This window comes from Ursus arctos, unplaced genomic scaffold, assembly GCF_023065955.2.
Source record: "Ursus arctos isolate Adak ecotype North America unplaced genomic scaffold, UrsArc2.0 scaffold_21, whole genome shotgun sequence".
Classification (NCBI taxonomy): Eukaryota; Metazoa; Chordata; class Mammalia; order Carnivora; family Ursidae; genus Ursus; species Ursus arctos.
The window spans coordinates 12,959,237-12,981,113 of NW_026622886.1; the positions used below are offsets into that span (position 1 = coordinate 12,959,237).

General features: G+C 36.0%; 1 protein-coding gene across 2 annotated transcripts in view; it reads right to left on the bottom strand.

Annotated features, from left to right (window-relative positions):
- PARPBP (PARP1 binding protein) overlaps positions 1-21,877 on the bottom strand; it is a 74,531-nt gene that overhangs the window by 35,066 nt on the left and 17,588 nt on the right. For both annotated transcript variants that reach the window (XR_008960793.1, XM_026499797.4), the window contains exons 4-6: positions 17,046-17,153; positions 2,390-2,560; positions 1,132-1,286 (exon numbers count right to left, since the gene is read on the bottom strand). Coding sequence is in view for 1 of the 2 variants with exons in the window: in XM_026499797.4 (XP_026355582.1) it covers positions 1,132-1,286; positions 2,390-2,560; positions 17,046-17,153 (434 nt within the window). In the remaining variant the exon portion in view is untranslated. The remainder of the gene's footprint in view (positions 1-1,131; positions 1,287-2,389; positions 2,561-17,045; positions 17,154-21,877) is intronic.

Here is a 21,877-nt window from a genome sequence, read left to right on the forward strand (position 1 = left end):
AAATATAACTATATTTGCTTTGCTAAAAATAGAATATTTTTAAAAATTATCTGCTATCTCAGAAGAAATAGCCAGCTAATACATTATTTGAAAGTTCAGAAGATGTCCGATATTGGCTATAAGACATATTCAAAACCCTCTTCCAAATTTACTTTCTTGTAATGGATATTCATAAAGACAGAAGGACGCAATTCAGAATAAAATCCTGAGAAACAAATTTTTCTTGGAATCTTAAAATGAAAAGAAGTTTCATGAAATAAGATACAGTCATTAAGACAATGGATTCCAGGGTCAGAACTGAGTACAGATCCCAGCTCTGCTACTTAAATAACGATGTGACTGAGGTAAATCACTTAGTCCCAGAACTTCAGTTTCTTCCTCTCTAAACTGGGTATTTATATAGTACCTACCATGTAAGGTTGTTGTAATGATCAAATGATAATCCCCATAAAGAGCCTGACACATAAAAAGTGTTCAATAATACCAGCTGTTTGGTATGCTAAAGCATACCAACCAAACTGACAGTGACCTACCGTGATTGCTAACATATACAGCCCACTTCTGCACCCCCAAAATTAATCACAAAATTAGTAATCATCCAATATGCATATATTATAAATGGGAGTTTATCAGATATGAAAGAATCTCTTACTTCCAGTATCATATAAAAACAAATTCCAGATAAACCAAAGATTTACACCCAAGAAAATGGGAAAAAAGCAGAAAGTAGAATATAGATTTTATCATATCTTTGTCAATCTCCTCATTCTTGGTATAGGTTTCCCATTTATTTAGTGCTAAATAAAAATTTTAAAGAAATTATCTATTCAGTCATGTCCAGTCCTCCAAAATTTATTTCTTTCAGATAAAGACAAATAGCCCTCTTCTCTAGTCAAATTTCATGTGAACATGCCATTTGACTTTGGCAAAAATTTTAGAATCAAAGATAGACAGAAACTTAGGGGGAAAGGTCATGAGATTATACCTTATTCATCTAGGTATTTTGTTTCTTTTCCCTACTGTTGATGTTTAGTCATTTCAATAGCTCATGTATTCAAATCTACATCTGATTCTGTAAAGTTTTAAAGACAGATTAATAACACACATTGGTAATTTATGAAAAGTCATTACCTTGGATTTGGTATTTCTCCAAGAATCTCATCTAATTTGTCAATGAAGTTAATAAAATTAGACAGTCCTTTTACATGTGCCCTTAAAGGATCAGATGGTGATGGTGCATATCCCTTTCCTCCAAGCTCGAGTGTTCTAATAAATGATGTGGCCACCTGTGAATTAAAATAAATGATTTAGTTATATTTAATGATTTAGTGAGTTAAAAATAAAACTTTATGAAGCTGGGTATATTTATATTATTTCTGAGTATGCAGGTAAAGTAAGCATTTTTTATAATTCGTGTCGCTTTGATTCAGAAGCAAATAATTAAAGAAACAGATGCCACGCAAAATTTATGCCAACAAGGGCGATGGCAATGCAAGTGGAACTGAGGAGCCAAGTCAGGTGACAAATTAAGGGCGTAAGAATATATTCATAAGAGTATATCACTGACTATAAAATATTAGTGTATGAATATATTCTCATATAGATTGAACTGGAATTTTTAATATGAAACAAAGGGGTTTTTTAATGTTGACTGTGTTGATTTATTCAAGGGTGGGCAATTAATTCAACTCTTTCAAGCTTTATCTTCTTTATTTATAAACTGAACATTTAGACTAAATAATCACAAAGCCCTATCTAGCTTTCACATTTTAGGATTATTTGATCATGTGTGGTTCAAAAGGCCTTACAATGATAAAAAATACATAGAGGATGGCTACACCTAAGAGCATCTCCATCAAAGATGAAATGTTCTAAAGTGTATCCTAAAACAAATTCTATGAAATTTCAGTAATTTGGAAGAAACTTCCAAGGTTAAATAACTTAGGAAACAACGGATTAAGTAACAAGGTTATTTTACACCAAGTTCTTAATGGTAGGACTTCTCAGAGCTTTTGATATACAAACATGCATTACATATACCCAATAAAAGTAGACACTATTTCCAAACTGTTTGCCCTGGAAAACATTTATTCAAGGAGCATTTAACAGGGACTTTTGCCTTTAGAAATATTTATTCAAGCAGAATTTAACAGAGATACCACTCTATAGAACACATGTAGGAAAACACTGCTTTAGAGAAATTCTCCCTTGTCAAATTTGAAGAATATGGTAATAAATAAAAATAGCATAGATTTTCAAATACAAAGGAAGAACATGTATGCACAATTTAAAAGTTGTTTTATCATAGCTATAAGAATTCTATATTAAGTTACATGTATCCACTGTTCATAAGTCTTTAAAACATATTGAAAATGTAACATGTCCATACCAAAAAGATAGACATCTTTTTCTCTTGAGCAGCATGTTTCAAATCAGTGAAGGCTTCTCTTCCAAGTCCTCTATCAGGAATATTGAGAACATGAGCCAGAGCCAGGTCATTCTTTGAATTCACTAGCAGGCTTAAATAGGAATAGATAATTTTTCTTGCTAGTAACTGCACCTGTACAATAAAATATTATTTTCTTTATTGAAGTTGTACTAAATCAATAATTTTTTCTTCACACACAGTAAAAATACTTATGACCATTCAATAACAATATCTCACTCAACTCTATGTGAAAAGAGAGAACTGCCATACAACAAAAGATTGAGCTGGACAATTAAAATATCCCTGCTCATGAAACAAATGTGTCACCAATAAGTATCTATGAGCAAATCACAACTGTTGAAAAATACCTCTTAGAAAATGATATAAAAGATAAAAGTCCAAAGTCTGCGTTACTGATAAGGCTGGATATCATTCCTTTGCACACATTTGTCACTAAATAACAAGGAGCAATGAAGCCGCTTAAAGCTTAGGAAATGTGCCAACTGGCACTATTTGGTTCTATACCTATACAGGGCTGGAGATAAGGGCTTAAGTTAAATGGTTAAATTCAGGAGTAATTATTAGATACTGACTTTGACAATACCAAATAACCAAGTAGGTATAACAATGAAGAGATTCAAGCAAATGATAAGAAAATAATAACAAGTAGTTGATGTTGATATTAACTGGCCTAAAACAGAGTTATAGACTGTTCAAGCACAAGATAAATAATATTTGTGAGAATTTAATATGGGCATCTGTTCTTTCATATATACTGTACTTGTCTTTTATGGTCAAGGGCATTTTACAAACCAGGGCATTCAATGATCTTATTCTTAAAATTACCTACTTATAGCTAGTTAAGGCCTTGCAACTTCTAGTACTGGGGAAGTGAACTCCCACAGGTAACTATAAAATATTAGTAAAATTTCAAAAATGTAACTACACTGGGAAGTACACACAAAGCAGACCCAAACTAGAGGAGAATTTAATTTTTTTTTTTATTTTTTTTTATTTATTTATTTTTTTTAAAGATTTTATTTATTTAGGTGACAGAGAGACAGCCAGTGAGAGAGGGAACACAGCAGGCGAGTGAGAGAGGAAGAAGCAGGCTCCCAGCAGAGGAGCCCGATGTGGGACTCGATCCCGAAACGCCGGGATCACGCCCTGAGCCGAAGGCAGACGCTTTAACGACTGCGCTACCCAGGCGCCCCGAGAATTTAATTTTAAAAGAACTGCAACAAGAAAGGTTAAGAATAGCAAGTCTGTGGTTACTCAAGGTCCTAAACTTCCTGTAATAGTGGAGAAGTGAGTGATCCTATGAACCTCACAGATAACAAACATAAAATAGTAAGTAAGAAATTTTAAATACTATTTAAAGAAACTGGAAAGTATCCAGAAGAAGACAGAAGCTGGAGGAATATTTAATTTTAGCCTAACTGCAATAAGAAGGGAACAAATTAGGGGCATCTGGGTGGTTTAGTCAACTGAGCATCCAACTTTTGATCGCAGCTCAGCTCGTGATCTCAGGGTCATGAGTTCAAGCCCCACCTTGGGCTCTATGCTGGGCCCCCCCAAAAAAAGTATGATTTAAATTTGTGGTTTACTGGCCCAACTTTCATGATTATGGCTGCAGCAGATAGAAGTGACTATAATGGTGCCCTTGAATCCAGGGCTGCGAAAGCAGCTAGAAATTTAAAGGGGAAAACCCTAGAAATAATTGAGAGCATTAAGAGCCATAATCCATAGCTGACAGCAAAACTACACAAGCCTGGGGGAAATTCCAGGGAGTCCATCAAAAACACAGGCAGAAATCAGAAAGAAATATATTCAAGAAAGATTGAGTTACGAGGAACAAGAGCTATGAGTTGGAAGGTTTGCTAAAATGAGTGCATTCCACAACTGTGTGTAGCTTCAGTCGCAGAAAGATGAAGTTGGATAGGCTTGAAGTGTTAAGTGTACCGAGCCAAAACTTGTCAGAACAACTGGAAAATACAGGAAAATCCCTAGGAAAAAAGAATCCAAGGAAAGAATGAGCTCCATACTTTCCCAAATCTTTGGCTTACTGCCACATTTGGCAGGCAGAAGAAAGATCTACAAAAGCAAACCTAAAAAAAAAAAAAAAAAAAAAAAAAACACAGCAAAGGGAAAAACCATAAGAATAAATAACCCAAAAGATGCATACCAGGGAGACAAAATATGAAGTTGAAATCCAGGCAACAAAACTGCCTAATAGAATAAAAACTCAATTGTCTTGAGAAGAACATGAGAAAACCCAGAATCACTATAAAATAGTATCTGTAATGTCCAGTTTTCATCTAAAAATTACTAGACAGTTCAAAACAAAAACAAAAAAACAAAAACAAAAAGTGTGACCCCTTCTCAAGATAAAAAGCAATCAATAAAAATTAACAACAAGTGAACCTAGATGTTAGATTTAGCAGATAAAACACTGAGGTCACCACTATAAATAAATTCAAAGAACTCAAACAAAAAATGTTCAATGAATTAGAAAAGTGTTATCGATGAATTAACAGGGGAAATGACAACAGAAAAGTGGACACTATAAAGAAAGTAAATTCTAAAAATGAAAAGTACAATGACCAAAACAAAATAGGTGGGCTCAACAACTTGGAGAAAGTGGAAGAAATTATCAGTGAACTTACAAATATATAAATAGAAATTACCAAAACAGAAAAACAAAAGAAAACAACAGAAAGAAAAATAAAATCAAAGAGCTCTGTGGGACATGTATTTAGAATTCCTGCAGAAGAGTAAAAGAAGCAGAAAAACTTATTTCATGAAATTATGGCCAAAAAGATCCCAAATTTGGTGGAAAACATTAATTTGTAGATCTAAGAAGCTACTCAAGTAGGAAAACCACAAAGAATATTATTCCTGTATTATAAGTAAACACTGACAGCCAAAACTGAGAAAAAATCTTGAGAGTAACCAGAACAAAACGACACATTACATTATTTTGGAACAATGATAAAGTTAGTAACAGATCATCAAAAAGCCAGAAGACACTAGAACAACATATTAAATATGCTGAAAAATTATCTTAAATATTAGTATACAATCAAAATAATACAGTATTTATAAAGGGACACTCATGTCAATGAAACAGAACAGAGTCCACAACTAGACCTAACAGATATGGCCATTTGATTTTTGACATAGGTGCAAAAGAAACAATGGAGAAAGGACACTCTTTCCAATATTGGTGTGGAAGCAATTGATAAATCATATGTGAAACAAATGAAACTCACCTAAACTTCACCTAAACCTTAAAAAAAACATTTTTAAGATTTTACTAATTTATTTGAGAAAGAGAGAGAGTGAGCATGAGTGGGGGAGGGGCAGAGGGACAAGCAGACTCCCCGCTGAGTGGGGAATCCAATGTGGGGCTCAATCCCAGGACCCTGAGATCATGACTTGAGTTGAAGTCAGAAGCTTAACTCACTGAGCCACCCAGGTGCCTCAACCTCACACTATTTATAAAAATTAACTTAAAGCAGATCACAGGTCTAAATGTACGATATATATAAAATTGTAAAACTTTAAGAAGGGAACATAGGAAAAAATCTTTATGACTTGAAATTAGGCAGACTTATTACACATGACACCAAAAGCACAATCTATAATAGGAGAAAACTGATAAATTGGGTTTCATCAAAACTAAGTTATTTTTATGGAATTCTCATCACCTTCTCAAATACTTCCACCCCTTCTTCTTGCTCTGGAATCTTGTTTGTATCTAATTCTCAAATGTCTCTCCCATGCTATTTACCTGAAATCCTCTCCTTGCCTATTCCCTTAGAAAAATGTACTCCACAAATTATAAACTCAATTCACTCTTAAAACATGAAGTTCATTAAGTTCTTCAGTGACTGACAACTAAAGACCCCATAATTTATTATCTATAAACTATAAGAAAATATTTTCCTAATTTATTCAAAATGTTTTCATATTCTGTTTAGTCACATTTTAAATTAGGAAGCATAAAAGGGAGCTTTAGAAGCTAGCAATAAAAATTATAAATTATTAGGAAGTCTCTGAAACAATTATTAAGGAAGTCTCAAGTTCATAGACATATTAAAAGCACTTTTAAAGGTAACATGCTTCCGGATTATTTAAATTTCTTATGAAAACCAATTCTTAAAAAAAGGGAGGCAGTGTCAATTTTAAAAAACTTCATTTAACAGGAAAAGTTTACATTAAATATGGACTTGAAATTTAAGCAAAATTGATTTTTAAAAAAATCTTAAATATTTGTGGGAGTTAAGATGGCAGAGGAGTACGGGAACCCTTTTTCAGCCGGTCCCCTGAGTGGAGTTGGATAGATACCAGACCAGCCTGAACATCCACGGAATCAGCCTGAGACGCAGGAAGATACATCTGGATCTCTACAAATGAACATCTCCAGTGCTGAGTATTGAGGTACGAAGCGGGGAGCCATGAAACCGCGCACAGATATCGGAAGATAAATGGAAGGGAGAGGGAGCCCCCGTGTTTGGGTGCCACAGAGCGGTAGCCACCTGCACGGGGAATAGGCAGACTCGTGGACCGGCACCCCCAAGAGAGCAGACTGAGACCGTAAGCAGGGGAACACACGACCAGAGTGAAAATCGGAGCTCCGGTGTGCTCACTGGAACCAGAATGAGACCAGGAGCTCCAGAGTGCGGGGGAGCAGCTGGCGGCTGGCGGTGTTAGAAACACAAAGGACAGAGGCGCGCCAGCCCTGGAAGTGAGGGCTGGGACGCCAGGTGTGGGACGCACATCCCGGGACACTGCAGGGTTGAGCAGCACCAACAGAAACAGAGTTAAAGTGGCCAGAACATCAAAGGAGAATGGTCGACGATCCCTCTGTTCTGAGACAGAGGCTGAGATTCGGCCGCTGCTGCTCTGACTCTCAGAAGAGGCACAGCAAACCACCAGGGAAAGCCACCAGAGAACAAAAGCCTGGAAACACCGGCTCACAGCGTGCCCACCCCCATCCCCCCTCCCAGGGGACACAGAGACTGTACCCAAACAGGGTTACCTGAGTATCGGGGCGGCAGACCCCTCCCCCAGAAGGCAGGCTGAAAAATCAAGAAGCCCACATCCCTAAGATCCTTATAACAAGGGCGCACGGCCTGGGTCCTGGTCAATAATTTGGGCTCTGGACAACCCTGCAACCTCTCCTCATCAGAATGACGAGAAGGAGAAATCCCCCCAGCAAAGAAAAGACAATGAGTCTGTGGCCTCTGCCACAGAACTAATGGATATGGATGTAACCAAATTATCAGAAATGGAATTCAGAGTAACAAAGGTCAAGATGATGTGTAGACTTGAAAAAAGTATTAACAAAAATGTTAATGAGAATATAGAATCTCTAAGGGCGGAAATGAGAGCGAATCTGGCAGAAATTAAAAATTCTATGAGCCAAATGCAGGCAAAACTAGAGGCTCTGATGGCCAGGATGAATGAGGCAGAAGAACGTATCAGCAAACTGGAGGATGGGTTAGTAGAAGAGAAAACTAAAATAGAATCTGGACTCAAAAAAATCCATGCACAAGAATGTAGGTTACGGGAGATTACTGACTCAATGCAACGTTCCAATGTCAGAATCATCGGCATCCCCGAGGGGGTGGAGAAAAACAGAGGTCTAGAAGAGATATTTGAACAAATTGTAGCTGAAAACTTCCCTAATCTAGCAAGGGAAACAAACATTCGTGTCCAAGAGGCAGAGACGACCCCTCCCAAGCTCGACCACGACAGACCTACGCCACATCACATCATAGTGCAATTCACAAATATTAGATCCAAGGATACAGTATTGAAAGCGGCCAGGGGAAAGAAATTTCTCACGTACCAAGGCAAAGGTATAAGAATTATGTCAGACCTGTCTACACAGACCTAGAATGAAGGAAAGGGTCTGACGGACATTTTTAAAGCTCTTTCAGAGAAAAACATGCAGCCAAGGATCCTTTATCCAGCAAGGCTGTCATTCAGAATGGATGGAGAAATAAAGACCTTCCAGAATTGCCAGTCATTGACCAATTTCGTAACCACGAAATCAGCCCTACAGGAGATATTAAGGGGGGTTCTATAAAGGTAAAAAGGCCCCAAGAGTGATACAGAACAGAACGTCACAATCGATAGAAACAAAGACTGTACTCGCAACATGGCATCATTAAAATCATACCTCTCAATATTTGGTCTCAATGTAAATGGCCTAAATGCTCCCATAAAATACCACAGTGTTGCAGATTGGATAAAAAGACATGACCCATCCATTTGCTGTCTACAAGAGACTCACTTTGAACCTAAAGATACATTCAGACTGAAAGTAAAGGGATGGAATACCATCTTTCACGCCAATGGACCTCAAAAGAAAGCTGGGGCAGCAATTCTCATATCAGAGAGATTGGATTTTAAACTAGACTATAGTTAGAGATACAGAAGGGCACTATATTATTCTTAAAGGATGTATCCAACAAGTGGACATGACAATTATAAATATATATGCCCCCAACAGGGGAGCAGCAAGATACACAAGCCAACTCTTAACCAGAATAAAGAGACACACATAGATAAAAATACGTTAATTGTAAGGGAACTGAACACTCCACTATCAGAAATAGACAGAACACCCATGCAAAAAATCAACAAAGAAACAAGGGCTTTGAATGCCATACTCAACGAGTTGGACCTCATAGATATATATAGAACACTACACCCCAGAACCAAAGAATACTTATTCTATTCTAATGCCCATGGAACATTCTCAAGAATAGACAATGTTCTGGGACACAAAACAGGTCTCAACCGATACCAAAAGACTGAAATTATTCCCGGCATATTCTCAGACCACAATGCTTTGAAACTGGAACTCAACCACAAGGAAAAATTTGGAAGAAACTCAAACACTTGGAGACTAAGAACCATCCTGCTCAGGAATGACTCGATAAACCAGGAAATCAAAAATCAATTTAAACAATTTATGGAGACCAACGAGAATGAAAATACAACAGTCCAAAGCCTATGGGATACTGCAAAGGCAGTCCTAAGGGGGAAATACATAGCCATCCAAGCCTCACTCAAAAGAATAGAAAAATCTAGGGGCGCCTGGGTGGCACAGCGGTTAAGCGTCTGCCTTCGGCTCAGGGCGTGATCCCGGCGTTACGGGATCGAGCCCCACAACAGGCTCCTCCGCTATGAGCCTGCTTCTTCCTCTCCCACTCCCCCTGCTTGTGTTCCCTCTCTCGCTGGCTGTCTCTATCCTGTCGAATAAATAAATAAAATCTTAAAAAAAAAAAAAAAGAATAGAAAAATCTAAAATGCAGTTTTTATATTCTCACCTCAAGAAGCTGGAACAGCAAGAGAGGGACAGGCCTAATCCACTCACGAGGAAGCAGTTGACCAAGATTAGAGCAGAAATCAATGAATTAGAAACCAGGAGTACATTAGAGCAGATCAACAGAACTAGAAGCTGGTTCTTTGAGAGAATCAATAAAATTGACAGACCACTGGCAAGACTTATCCAAAAGAATAGAGAAAGGACCCAAATTAATAAAATTATGAATGAAAAAGGAGAGGTCACAACCAACACCAATGAAATTGGAAGGATTATTAGAAACTTTTATAAACAGCTTTACGCCAATAAATTAAGAAATCTGGAAGAGATGGAGGTCTTCCTGGAAACCTATAAACTACCAAGATTGAAACAGGAAGAAATTGATTTCTTAAACAGGCCAATTAATTATGAAGAGATTGAGTCAGTGATAAACAACCTTCAAAAAACAAAACTCCAGGCCCGGATGGTTTTCCTGGGGAATTCTACCAAACATTCAAAGAAGAAATAATACCTATTCTCCTAAAGCTATTTCAAAAAATAGAAACAGAAGGAAAGCTACCAAACTCATTCTATGAGGCCAATATTACCTTGATCCCCAAACCAGGCAAAGACCCCCTCAAAAAGGAGAGTTACAGACCGATTTCCCTAATGAATATGGACGCCAAAATCCTCAACAAGATCCTGGCTAATAGAATCCAACAGTACATTAAAAGGATTATCCATCATGACCAAGTGGGATTCATCCCTGGAAGCAAGGGTGGTTCAACATTCGCAAATCTATCAGTGTCTTAGATTTTATCCAGAAAGAAAAATTCAAAAATCATATGATTCTCTCAATAGATGCAGAAAAAGCATTTGACAAAATACAGCATCCTTTCCTGATTAAAACCCTTCAGAGTGTAGGGATAGAGGGTACATTCCTCAATCTCATAAAAACCATCTATGAAAAGCCTACAGCAAATACCATTCTCAATGGGGAAAAGCTGGAAGCCTTTCCCTTAAGATTAGGAACACGACAAGGATGCCCACTCTCGCCACTATTATTCAACATAGTACTAGAAATCCTTGCAACAGCAATCAGACAACAAAAAGGGATAAAAGGTATCCAAATCAACAAAGAAGAAGTCAAAATGTCTCTCTTTGCAGATGACATGATACTCTATATGGAAAACCCAAAAGAATCCACTCCCAAACTATTAGAAGTTATAGAGCAATTAAGTAATGTGGCAGGATACAAAATCTATGCTCAGAAATCAGCTGCATTTCTATACACGAATAATGAGACTGAAGAAAGAGAAATTAGGGAATCTATCCCATTTACAATAGCACCAAAAACCATACGTTACCTTGGAATTAACATAACCAGAGACGTAAAGGATCTATACTCTAGAAACTATAATCACTCTTGAAAGACATTGAGGAAGACACAAAAAGATGGAAAAATATTCCATGCTCATGGATCGGAAGAATTAACATAGTTAAAATGTCCATGCTACCCAGAGCAATCTACACTTTCAATGCTATCCCGATCAAAATACCGAGGACATTTTTCAAACAACTGGAACAAATAGTCCTTAAATTTGTATGGAACCAGAAAATGCCCCGAATCTCCAAGGAACTGTTGAAAAGGAAAAACAAAGCTGGGGGCATCACAATGCCGGATTTTAAGCTGTACTACAAAGCTGTGATCACAAAGACAGCATGGTACTGGCATATAAACAGACACATAGACCAATGGAACAGAATAGAGAACCCAGAAATGGACCCTCGGCTCTTTGGGCAACTAATCTTTGATAAAGCAGGAAAAAACATCTGGTGGAAAAAAGACAGTCTCTTTAATAAATGGTGCTGGGAAAACTGGACAGCTACATGCAAAAGAATGAAACTTGACCACTCTCTCACACCATACACAGAGATAAACTCCAAATGGATGAAAGACCTCGATGTGAGACAGGAATCCATCAAAATCCTAGAGGAGAACATAGGCAGCAACCTCTATGACACCGGCCACAGCAACCTTTTTCATGACACTGCTCCAAAGGCAAGAGAAACAAAAGATAAAATGAACTTGTGGGACTTCATCAAGATAAAAAGCTTCTGCACAGCCAAGGAAACAGTCAAAAATACTAAGAGGCAGCCCACGGAATGGGAGAATATATTTGCAAATGATGCTACAGATAAAAAACTGGCATCCAAGATCTACAAAGAACTTCTCAAACTCAATACACAAGAAACAAATAAACAAATCATAAAATGGGCAGAAGATATGAACAGACACTTTTCCAATGAAGACATACAAATGGCTAACAGACACATGAAAAAATGTTCAAAATCATTAATCATCAGGGAAATTCAAATCAAAACCACACTAAGATACCACCTTATGCCAGTTAGAATGGCAAAAATTGACAAGGCAAGAAACAACAATTGCTGGAGAGGATGTGGAAAAAGGGGATCCCTCCTACATTGTTGGTGGGAATGCAAGTTGGTACAGCCACTCTGAAACAGTGTGGAGGTCCCTTAAAAAGTTAAAAATTGAGCTACCCTATGACCCAGCCATTGCACTACTGGGTATTTACCCCAAAGATACAGACGTAGTGAAGAGAAGGGCCATATGCACCCCAATGTTCATAGCAGCATTGTCCACAATAGCCAAAGCGTGGAAGGAGCCAAGATGCCCTTCAACAGATGACTGGATTAAGAAGTTGTGGTCCATATATACAATGGAATATTACTCAGCTATCAGAAAGAACAAGTTCTCAACATTTGCTGCAACATGGATGGCACTGGAGGAGATAATGCTAAGTGAAATAAGTCAAGCAGATAAAGACAATTATATGATTTCTCTCATCTATGGAACATAAGAACTAGGAAGATCGGTAGGGGAAGAAAGGGATAAAGAAAGGGGGGTAATCAGAAGGGGAATGAAACATGAGAGACTATGGACTCTGAGAAACAAAATGAGGGCTTCAGAGGGGAGGGGGTGGGGGAATGGGATAGACTGGTTATGGGTAGTAAGGAGGGCACGTATTGCATGGTGCACTGGGTGTTATACGCAACTAATGAATCATCGAACTTTACATCAGAAACCAGGGATGTACTGTATGGTGACTAACATAATATAATAAAAAAACATTAAAATAAAAAAAAAGCTTAAATATTAACCCTCTAAAAATTTTTTCTTAAATATTAAAAATATGAGACAAATGTTACCTTTGGAGAGGGGCTCCCTGATCTCCTAGTATAGAACAGTAATTCATTTACTGCCTTTCTTATCACCCTGTTATAACTATGCATATTAGTCAATTATAATTCCCTGCATAGATCTTAATGGTTTCTGGTGCTGTGCATTTTCTTAATCTTTCTACTACTTCATGAATTCTAGGAGAGCAAATGATGTACCCTTAAGGCCTAAAAGAATGACTGGCATTATTGCAGGTAATCAGTCCATTTTGTTAACAGGTTCTCAATTAGTTTTTGTTCAATGATAAACGAAAAAAGCTTAATACGTGTATTTGGTCCTTTTAGAAATTTCAAAATGAAAACTATTGATAAAAACGTACTTGGGATCAAATAAGCACTCATATAATTGTATTACATTGCCTTAAAAAAAATTACTCCAAGCTACAACTAAATTAAAATCACCCTTAAGATCCACCCTAAAATATTACAACTTAAGGCATAATATAGTTTTCTACTTAGATTTCAAGTGTCCTTTTATCTTTACTTTTAGTGTAAATCATAATACTTCATGTGAATCTATAATACAAAAGTTTCCATTTTAACTGCACAGTTCAATAGTCTAAAACATATGAATCTCCTCTTTATCTTATCCTTTCACATTTCAAAAGCGTAACACATTTTGTGAAAAATCAAAAGAAAGAAAAAGTGACATTCAGATTGCAATTAGAAACTTCAGTTTTTATACATTTGATTTCATTCAATCCCTGTTTTACTGTGCTTCTGCTGTCCAAAAATAATGAGAATTTACCAAAATGTATATATCTGATCCTTACTGGGTACAAACCAGGGCTTAAACCATCACATCTACAACTTGTTCTTTAAGGCTAGCAAATTCTGCCCTTCTGATCTATGATGCTAGACGAACATCAGGGAAAAACATCTTGGAGTCCTCACAGTTAGAGTGTTTCTTTTAACTCATGGCTGCAATTGGAAATCTATCCCTATCATTATGGTCATATAACATGGCAGTTATGGTTTCCCTGCTCTTGTATTTGCAAGTGTGTTTTAAAGAGGCTCTCTGGAAAAGCATTCCACATAAATACAGTTAGGATGTCCAGAAGCAAGGGCCTAAATTGAAAAAATCCACAAGATTGAGGCTTTTACCAAGATACCAAAAATAAAGATAATGTTCTGTTTATTTATTTAATAAACTGATTCAATCCATACCACAAAGTATTTGCAATGTTTGTTTAGAAGTTGAACAATTTTATTTAAGCTTTCTGGCAATTCCATGTTTCTTTTCCTATCCATTAATTATTACTGAAATGCAGATATTCAATCTCAATTTGAAGAAAGTTTTCCTAGATTGAGATTAATAATTTATACAGTTATTTTTTTACTTTCTTTGCCAAACACATAAATTCTTACATATAATGACCAAAAAAAAGAGTTGGACTAGAACTAATATACCAGTAGAATTTTTTATTTAACTGATGATTTTCTTTTAGGGCTTTTATTTCATTTTTTCCCTTCTCTACTTCAGAACTTCTAAAGCAGTTTAGTACCTTAGGAAAAATAATGTAAGGAAGCAAAAATATTGTTTCTCAAATTCATGCCATTCATCTACTTGATGACTATGGTGTGGCATTAGTAAGCTACATTTTGTGATCAAAATATATCTATGCAAGACTGAGCCCGAAAAGTCACTTTGGAATTTTAAAAGAAAAACATTGCCTTCCAAAAATACTTTGCAAAAAGAAAAATTAGAAGTCTGCAAGTAACAGAAAAATAGTTGAGAGGAGGCTGCTACCTCAACAGTCCTCATGAAATCTAATCTATTGGCTAGCAGAGGATTAACACAATGAAACTATCACTGTTTTTTAAAATGAGAAAACTATATGCTTGCAGTGAAGACCCATTAGTTTCTATATGCTATACTCTTTTTTTCATGGATATCCATTTAAGATAACATTTTATATCCATAAGCGAAAAATTATAAACACCTAGGTATTTTACACATACAAATTAGCTAATTTCTCTTAAGATACAATAACAATTATTGTTTCCTCCCTATACAGCCTGTAAGATAAATCAGAGAGAAGAATAAGTGATCAACTCTCTTGATATATGAATGTACCCCTTAAATACCAATGAGAAAAGACCAGGCATTTGGTAAACATTTTACCAATATTTGGGACAGGAGGGAAAAACAATGTAAGTGAAAAATTAACTTCAAGCAAGAGAAAATAGTTACAAATCACTGAAAGGAATCACATCTGGGCAGAAAATATTGAAAGATGGACTTGGAGTATTTTGTTACGCCAGAAAAAAGGGAAGTGCTAAGAAGTCTAATAGGGAATGTAAAAAAGATACAGAAGCCAGCTTGAACGGAAGCCCTCCATTTTAGCATCAAAGATTAATGACTGCAATTAATTTTAAAACTGAATAAATAAAAATTCATGAGTTCATAGCAATAAATACACACATAAAAAAAGGAGAAAGATAAATTTAAAAAAATCTAATTTGTATCCTATCTTATAAATAACTATAATCCCAACTCCTAAACTGGTAATGAAAGAGAAAGAATTAAGTAGTGACTCTGACATTCTTAGGGAACTAGTTCCCTAAATAGCTTTATCTTACCAAGCTCTGCTTTACTGAGAAATGTCAGCTAATTAATGTAAAGACACGACAGAGTTAGAAACTCACCATTTTGCAAACACTAAAGAAATAACTGATTCAAACAAGGATCATGAATGCACGTGCAAAATCACTGGGTAAAAGGCTGCTGGGAAACAGGGAATTTACAGTGTCACCCCACAGATTTTGGCTCACAGCAAAGAGAGATCTGGCAATTTGGGACAACTTGAGTTTGTGTTCCTAATGTGGTCCTCACCATCAGTTATGAAGTATTTGTTATGAAACGTTAAACCTCAATCTAAGCAAGCTTTTGCATAAAACTTTCAGTTTACTGGAAATAGAGGAACAAGATAAATAATACCAGGAGAAATTAAATAGATAAATAAGAAGAGAAAAAGACTAAGGGGAATTCTTCTAGATTAAAAGAATCTAAAGAGATATAAAACCATTTGGGGGACAAATGGAGAAATCTGAATAGGGAAGACAGTAAGTGATATTAGGGAATACTTATGTTTTCTTATATATGATAATGATATTATGGCCATGCCTTTACTTTCAGGAAACGATATGCTGAAGAACTTTAGGGATTAAATGTCATGATGTTAGAAACTTAACTTTCAAATACAGCAGAAAAACTTATTAGAAGCAGATGTTCAAGCACATAAGTCTAGGAAGTAGGTGCACAGGTATTTAATTTTGGCCAGTGACAAATATATTTCTTAAAGTGCCATCTGTATGGCATGGGACTTATGGGAGAACCTGCCTTAACAATATTTTCTTAAAAATGAAGAAGCTGATTCATCAAACTGAATGAAGAAGATGGATTTAGATATGTTGAATGTAATTTTACTGCTTTTTCTAATACTCCTAAATTTTTATCTTGTCAATGATGATTTTATTTACCATAGAAACCTCCATAAACATAATCCCCATGGTTAGTAAGGAGTTACTATATTTAATTAGGTACCTAGCATAGCATTTAACAGAAGGTAAATTATATTAGACAAAACCTGTGGTTTGTTTTCTGTGGTTTGTTTGCACAAGAAACTCTATTATCACAATTTGTGATGTATCAGTTATCTACTGCAAAGGAGACAGAACAGATTTTTCAATTGTACATATCCTCGCAAGAATCATTCATTTAAAACCGTAAGTGAATTTACCAAATACAAAGATTCAAAGAGTTCTGGCAACCTAGACCTTCCAATTACTTTTCAGAGACTTAAGAGTGATACCTATTTTTGCACACTGCCTGTTACCTTGGCCCAAAACCAGGAAGAAACTGATTGTTAGGCTCTCAGCAGTCTCTAATGTATTACTCTTTGCAAATACAGTTTTGTCTAAACAAATTAAAAACTTTAAAAAATTAATAATAATAACTGTAATGCACAAACTCACAGTGATTTGAAGAGGATCATATCCTGCTTTAATCTACTCACAATTTATCAGTACCTTTTCATTATCCTGGTTGTGTTTACTCATTGGTGATCTTGGTACATAAAGATCAGTTTCATCAGCTACTACATACTGTCTCCCAGACAGAAAATCCCGTAGTTGACTCTGTAGAAAACACAGGAGGTTACTAATGATAAGGTGCTATGACAACTATAAAAAATGTTTCACACCAAGCTATACATAGTGTCACTGATATTCCAGTGTACAGTATTATTACCTGATCTTTGTTGGCAGTAAGTGCATATGGAGTTAAACTTTCTAACATAATGCTTGTTTCCAATGGCTGTAAACTTTCTAACATAATGTTTGTTTCCAATGGCTATACTCATAAGAGTTCACAAGTTTAGAGTTAAAAGATAACCTTGGAAATTTAATCTGAGCTTTTAGTTTTTATAGAAAAAAATGAATGACAAAGAAAAGGCTTACCTAAGGCACACAATAAATGCTTCATCTTGGAATTATATATAAGTAAACCTAATGTCCTAACAGCATAATATTTCAAACAAAATAAGAATCTCCATGAAAAAATAATTTATAAAGACATTTGCTTTCACCCTAGCACAGTACTCAACATCTCCATTATTTGTTCTAAGGGATCTAAGGTTATATAGGCTTTCACACACCCCATTCCTAATGAGTCAACCTGGAGGGAAGGTACAAACTGAATTAATGAAGTCTAATGAGACTGCAAACCACTTGTCCTCTCAGCCATTGCAAAATTATAACTAAAACAACTCACCAATATATACTTTTTTTCTTTTCTTTTTTAATTTAAATTCAATTAGCCAATACCAAAAAAATCATTTTGGGAGAATTTGTGTTTGACAATCACTGTTGTTTTTTTTTAATTATTTTAATTCCAGTATAGTTAACAGTATTTTATTAGTTTATTAGTTTCAGATATACAATATAGTGATTCAACACCTCTATACATTACCCAGTGCTCATCACAAGAAGTGCACTCATTAATTCCCATCACGTATTTCACTCGTTCCCCCACCTACCTCCCCTTTGGTAACCATCAGTTTGTCCTCCATACTTAAGAGTCTGTTTCTCGGTGTGTCTCTTTTTTAAAAAATAATTTACTATTTAACAAATTTTGAATAGAGGTAGTCCTCACACTTGTAGTTCGTATGTTTTCAGAAGAGATGTTAAAAGCAAAGATTTATTCTTCCATAAATACAATGTTATTTTTTAAATGGGATAATATTACCCTTTGGTTTAAAACTATTTTCATGTTTAATGACATATAAAGTACAATATTCTAGATCAGTTCAGTGAGTATGGTCCAAGGACTCCTGAGGTCCCCAAGACCCATTCTGGGGACCCAGGAGTTTCTCCATTTTCCAACTATGTACCAATGTGAATCCAAATTTTCTTTATATAATCAAAACAACATATCAAACAGAAACAGACATGAGAATCCACACATGACATCAAGGATATTTCTAAAAATGTAAAACAGTGTCACTATTCTCACAATTTTTGTATTCTTGGAAAATTTATTCATAAAATACTATTCACAGTAACACGTAATAGATTTGTTATTACTATTTTAATAACTGATACTTTAAACATATCTCAATTTTAATCTTTAATATCAACAGATATAACTCATATAAACAAAATCTCCTTATAGTCCTAAATAATTTTTAAGAGTACAAAGGGGTTCCTAGACCTAAAAATGTGACAAGGATTCTAGATAATATAGAGTAAAGCTTTCTAAGGTAATCACAAAAACCACAATGGATTTCCTGTGATACACTATTAATTTTACTGACTTATACCTTCCTGATTTGATAAGTTGTTATTCAATTTAATCCTCTTTTTTTAAATAATTTTTGTTATATTAGTCACCATACAGTACATCCCCAGTTTTTGATGCAATGTTCCATGATTCATTATTTGCGTACAACACCCAGGGCACTATGCAATATGTGCCCTCCTTAATACCCATCGCCAGCCTATCCCAGTCCTCCGACCCCTTCCCCTCTGAAGCCCTCAGTTTGTTTCCCAGAGTCCACAGTCTCTCATGGTTCATATTTAATCCTCTTTTTAGCTATATTTTTCCATCCAATTAATGGTTACCTTCACTTTACTGTACTCACATCAGACCCATTTCTTTATCATTATTTAGAAGTGAAATGACTGCTGCTTACCCCCAACAAACTACAATATTTAGCCATTTTAATTTTAAACTAATATCAGAATCTCCCTTAGTATAAGCCTTCCATTTTAGCACACATATTCCCAATCCATCCTTATCATTTTAACTAGACACACATACCCTCCAAGTTTCATTGCTCATTACCATCTTCCCCTAGACAGATATCTGCTCTCCAGTTCATCTGTTTAATTATTATGGTCTTTAAAAGGGCAACTTCTTCACTTGAAGTATGAAGATGACATTCTTCAAATTTTTGCATATCCTCACAAATCCTTCCTTTAACTTAGCTGGTAAGCGATACCTTGTTGAGGATAAGATTCTTAGGTCACTGTCCTCTTCTTCCAAGACATGTTATTTAATCACTGTTCTTTTTAAATAACTTGTTCTTTCCACCAGGAAACTTAAAATATTTATCTTTATCCTAAAGAGTTCGGAAATTTTACCAGGGTATATCTAGGTATGTGTCTTTTCAATACAGCCTGGAACTTCATAAACACTCTTAATTAACAAACTTAGAGAAATTTTATTATAACAAATGTGGTTAGAAGGAATATTTTATTTAATCATGACTTCTTCTGTATCTGTTCCTTTTTCTCTTCTGGAATTCCTATCATGTGTTATGCTAAATCCTCTAGATTCAACCTCCAAGTTTCTTAAATTTCCTTTAAGATTTCTTCATCTTCATATTTTTCTCTCTGTACTTTATATTTTTTAAAGATTGTTTTTTTAAAAAGATTTTATTTGAGAGAGAGAAAGAGAGAGAGCGAGAGAGATCACAAGCAGGGGGAAGAGGGAGAAGCAGGCTCCCTGCTGAGTAGGGAGCCCAACATGGGGCTCGATCCCAGAACCCTAGGATCATGACCTGAGCCGAAGGGAGGCACTTAACCGACTGAGCCACCCAGGTGCCCCTGTGCTTTAAATATTTATTGTATTTGACTTTCAGAACTCTAATTTGTGTCTGAATTCATCTGTTGCATTGGGAAGACTTTTCTTTTTTCTCCTTTTTTTAAATCTAGAAAGTCTTACGTTTAGGTGTATCCTTGAACTTCCTTGAGTACTTACTATATTTATGGATTCAAGTTGTCATTCACCACTAAGAGCTCTGTTCTATTGGTCACATGTGTTCTGAGTTAACTCATCTTTCTGTGACTGCTGGGAGTCCCTAAGTGGCTGTTGCTTTTCTTCATTGGCTCTTTGAGGCTCAACCTTGACTGTTGAGGTAACTTAAGTGATGACAATTTTACAAGTAACAGAAATTGAAATAGTCTCTACTCTTTATGAAGCATTAGTGGGAAAATAAACAGGATAGCAGTCACCTGCTTAAGCCAAGGGAGAGTCTTTTTGTGGTCTCTCAAGCATCACCAAAAGTATGCCCATCCATTCAGCTACTTCTTGCCTTCCAGAGTCAGAGAATCCCGGCACACTCACAGAGGGTATTTGTTGACCTTCCTCAGAAAATCCCCAGATTTTGGAGGACTGCTAAGCTCTTCTTGAGATCTACCATTTCTTCTCCTTGGGCTAGGTCTCCAATGTTCTTCAGATAATTGTTCAATTCATGATAAAGCAAACTCTGTACCAGTTATCTCTACTTGGACTCCATTTAGAATTCAAGGCCTTATATGCTCCCGGATGTTCACAGGCCCTGCATCCATGTTCCCCAGGAGATGAATTATAATGTATGAAATACAGGGGAGAGGGGCATTGTTCAAGTTATCATGTTCCCAGAACATCCCTGTCTAACCTTTATCTTAATTCCTCATAATTTCTGCTTATTTAGGCTACAATTAATAAGAAAGATACATAAGCATATGTATATTTAAAGACACTTGTAGGGGCATTGGGTGGTTTAGTCAGTTAAGCATCTCACTCTTGGTTTCAGCTCAGATTATGATTTCATGGGTTGTGGGATCAAACCCCTCATCAGACTCTGCTCAGCAGGGGGGATCTGCTTGGAGATTCTCTCCCCCTACCCCTCTCCTCTCTCTCTCTCTCTCTCAAATAAATAAATCTTTCTTTTAAGATACTTTTACCATAAATTAGGGTTATTTTAATGCATTTTTGAGGAAATCAATCTAGGGATCTATTTTCCTGCTCACTTTTTCTTCACTGGAAATTTCCCTAGAGCAAACAAGTATCAGAGATCAAATCTCCCATTTTAAGTGCAGAAAAATTTCAACTTCACATACTATCATCTCAGCAGCTTCCACTCCTTTCCTGATGTTCTGCAGAAGAATGTGTTGATATTTGGAGACACAGAACTCCCTCCAATGTAGACCTCTATATCTCATAATATAGTTGATGCACTTAAATGAAGAGGCTTATTAGAAGATTTAGACAGGAGCGAAGGATAAGGTGAAAACAATGTGCCCAAAAACCTCAGGCAGATTATATGCTCCCTGGCTTATCAGAAGATTCTCTTTGTTGTTCCTACAATCCAATACTTGGGTTTGATTAGCCTCTCTAAATTAACTGTATGAAAAGTAGTCAAAAATCTTGCTCTACAAGCAAATAAAATATAGGTAGGGAGGAATTAAAAAAAACTATCTTCCCTCACAAGTATCTTTACCATAGTGCGGGTATGCATGTGTGTCTCAGAAAGTTACAACAGGGGGCCACCTGGGTGGCTCAGTTGGTTAAGCATCTGCCTTTGGCTCAGATCATG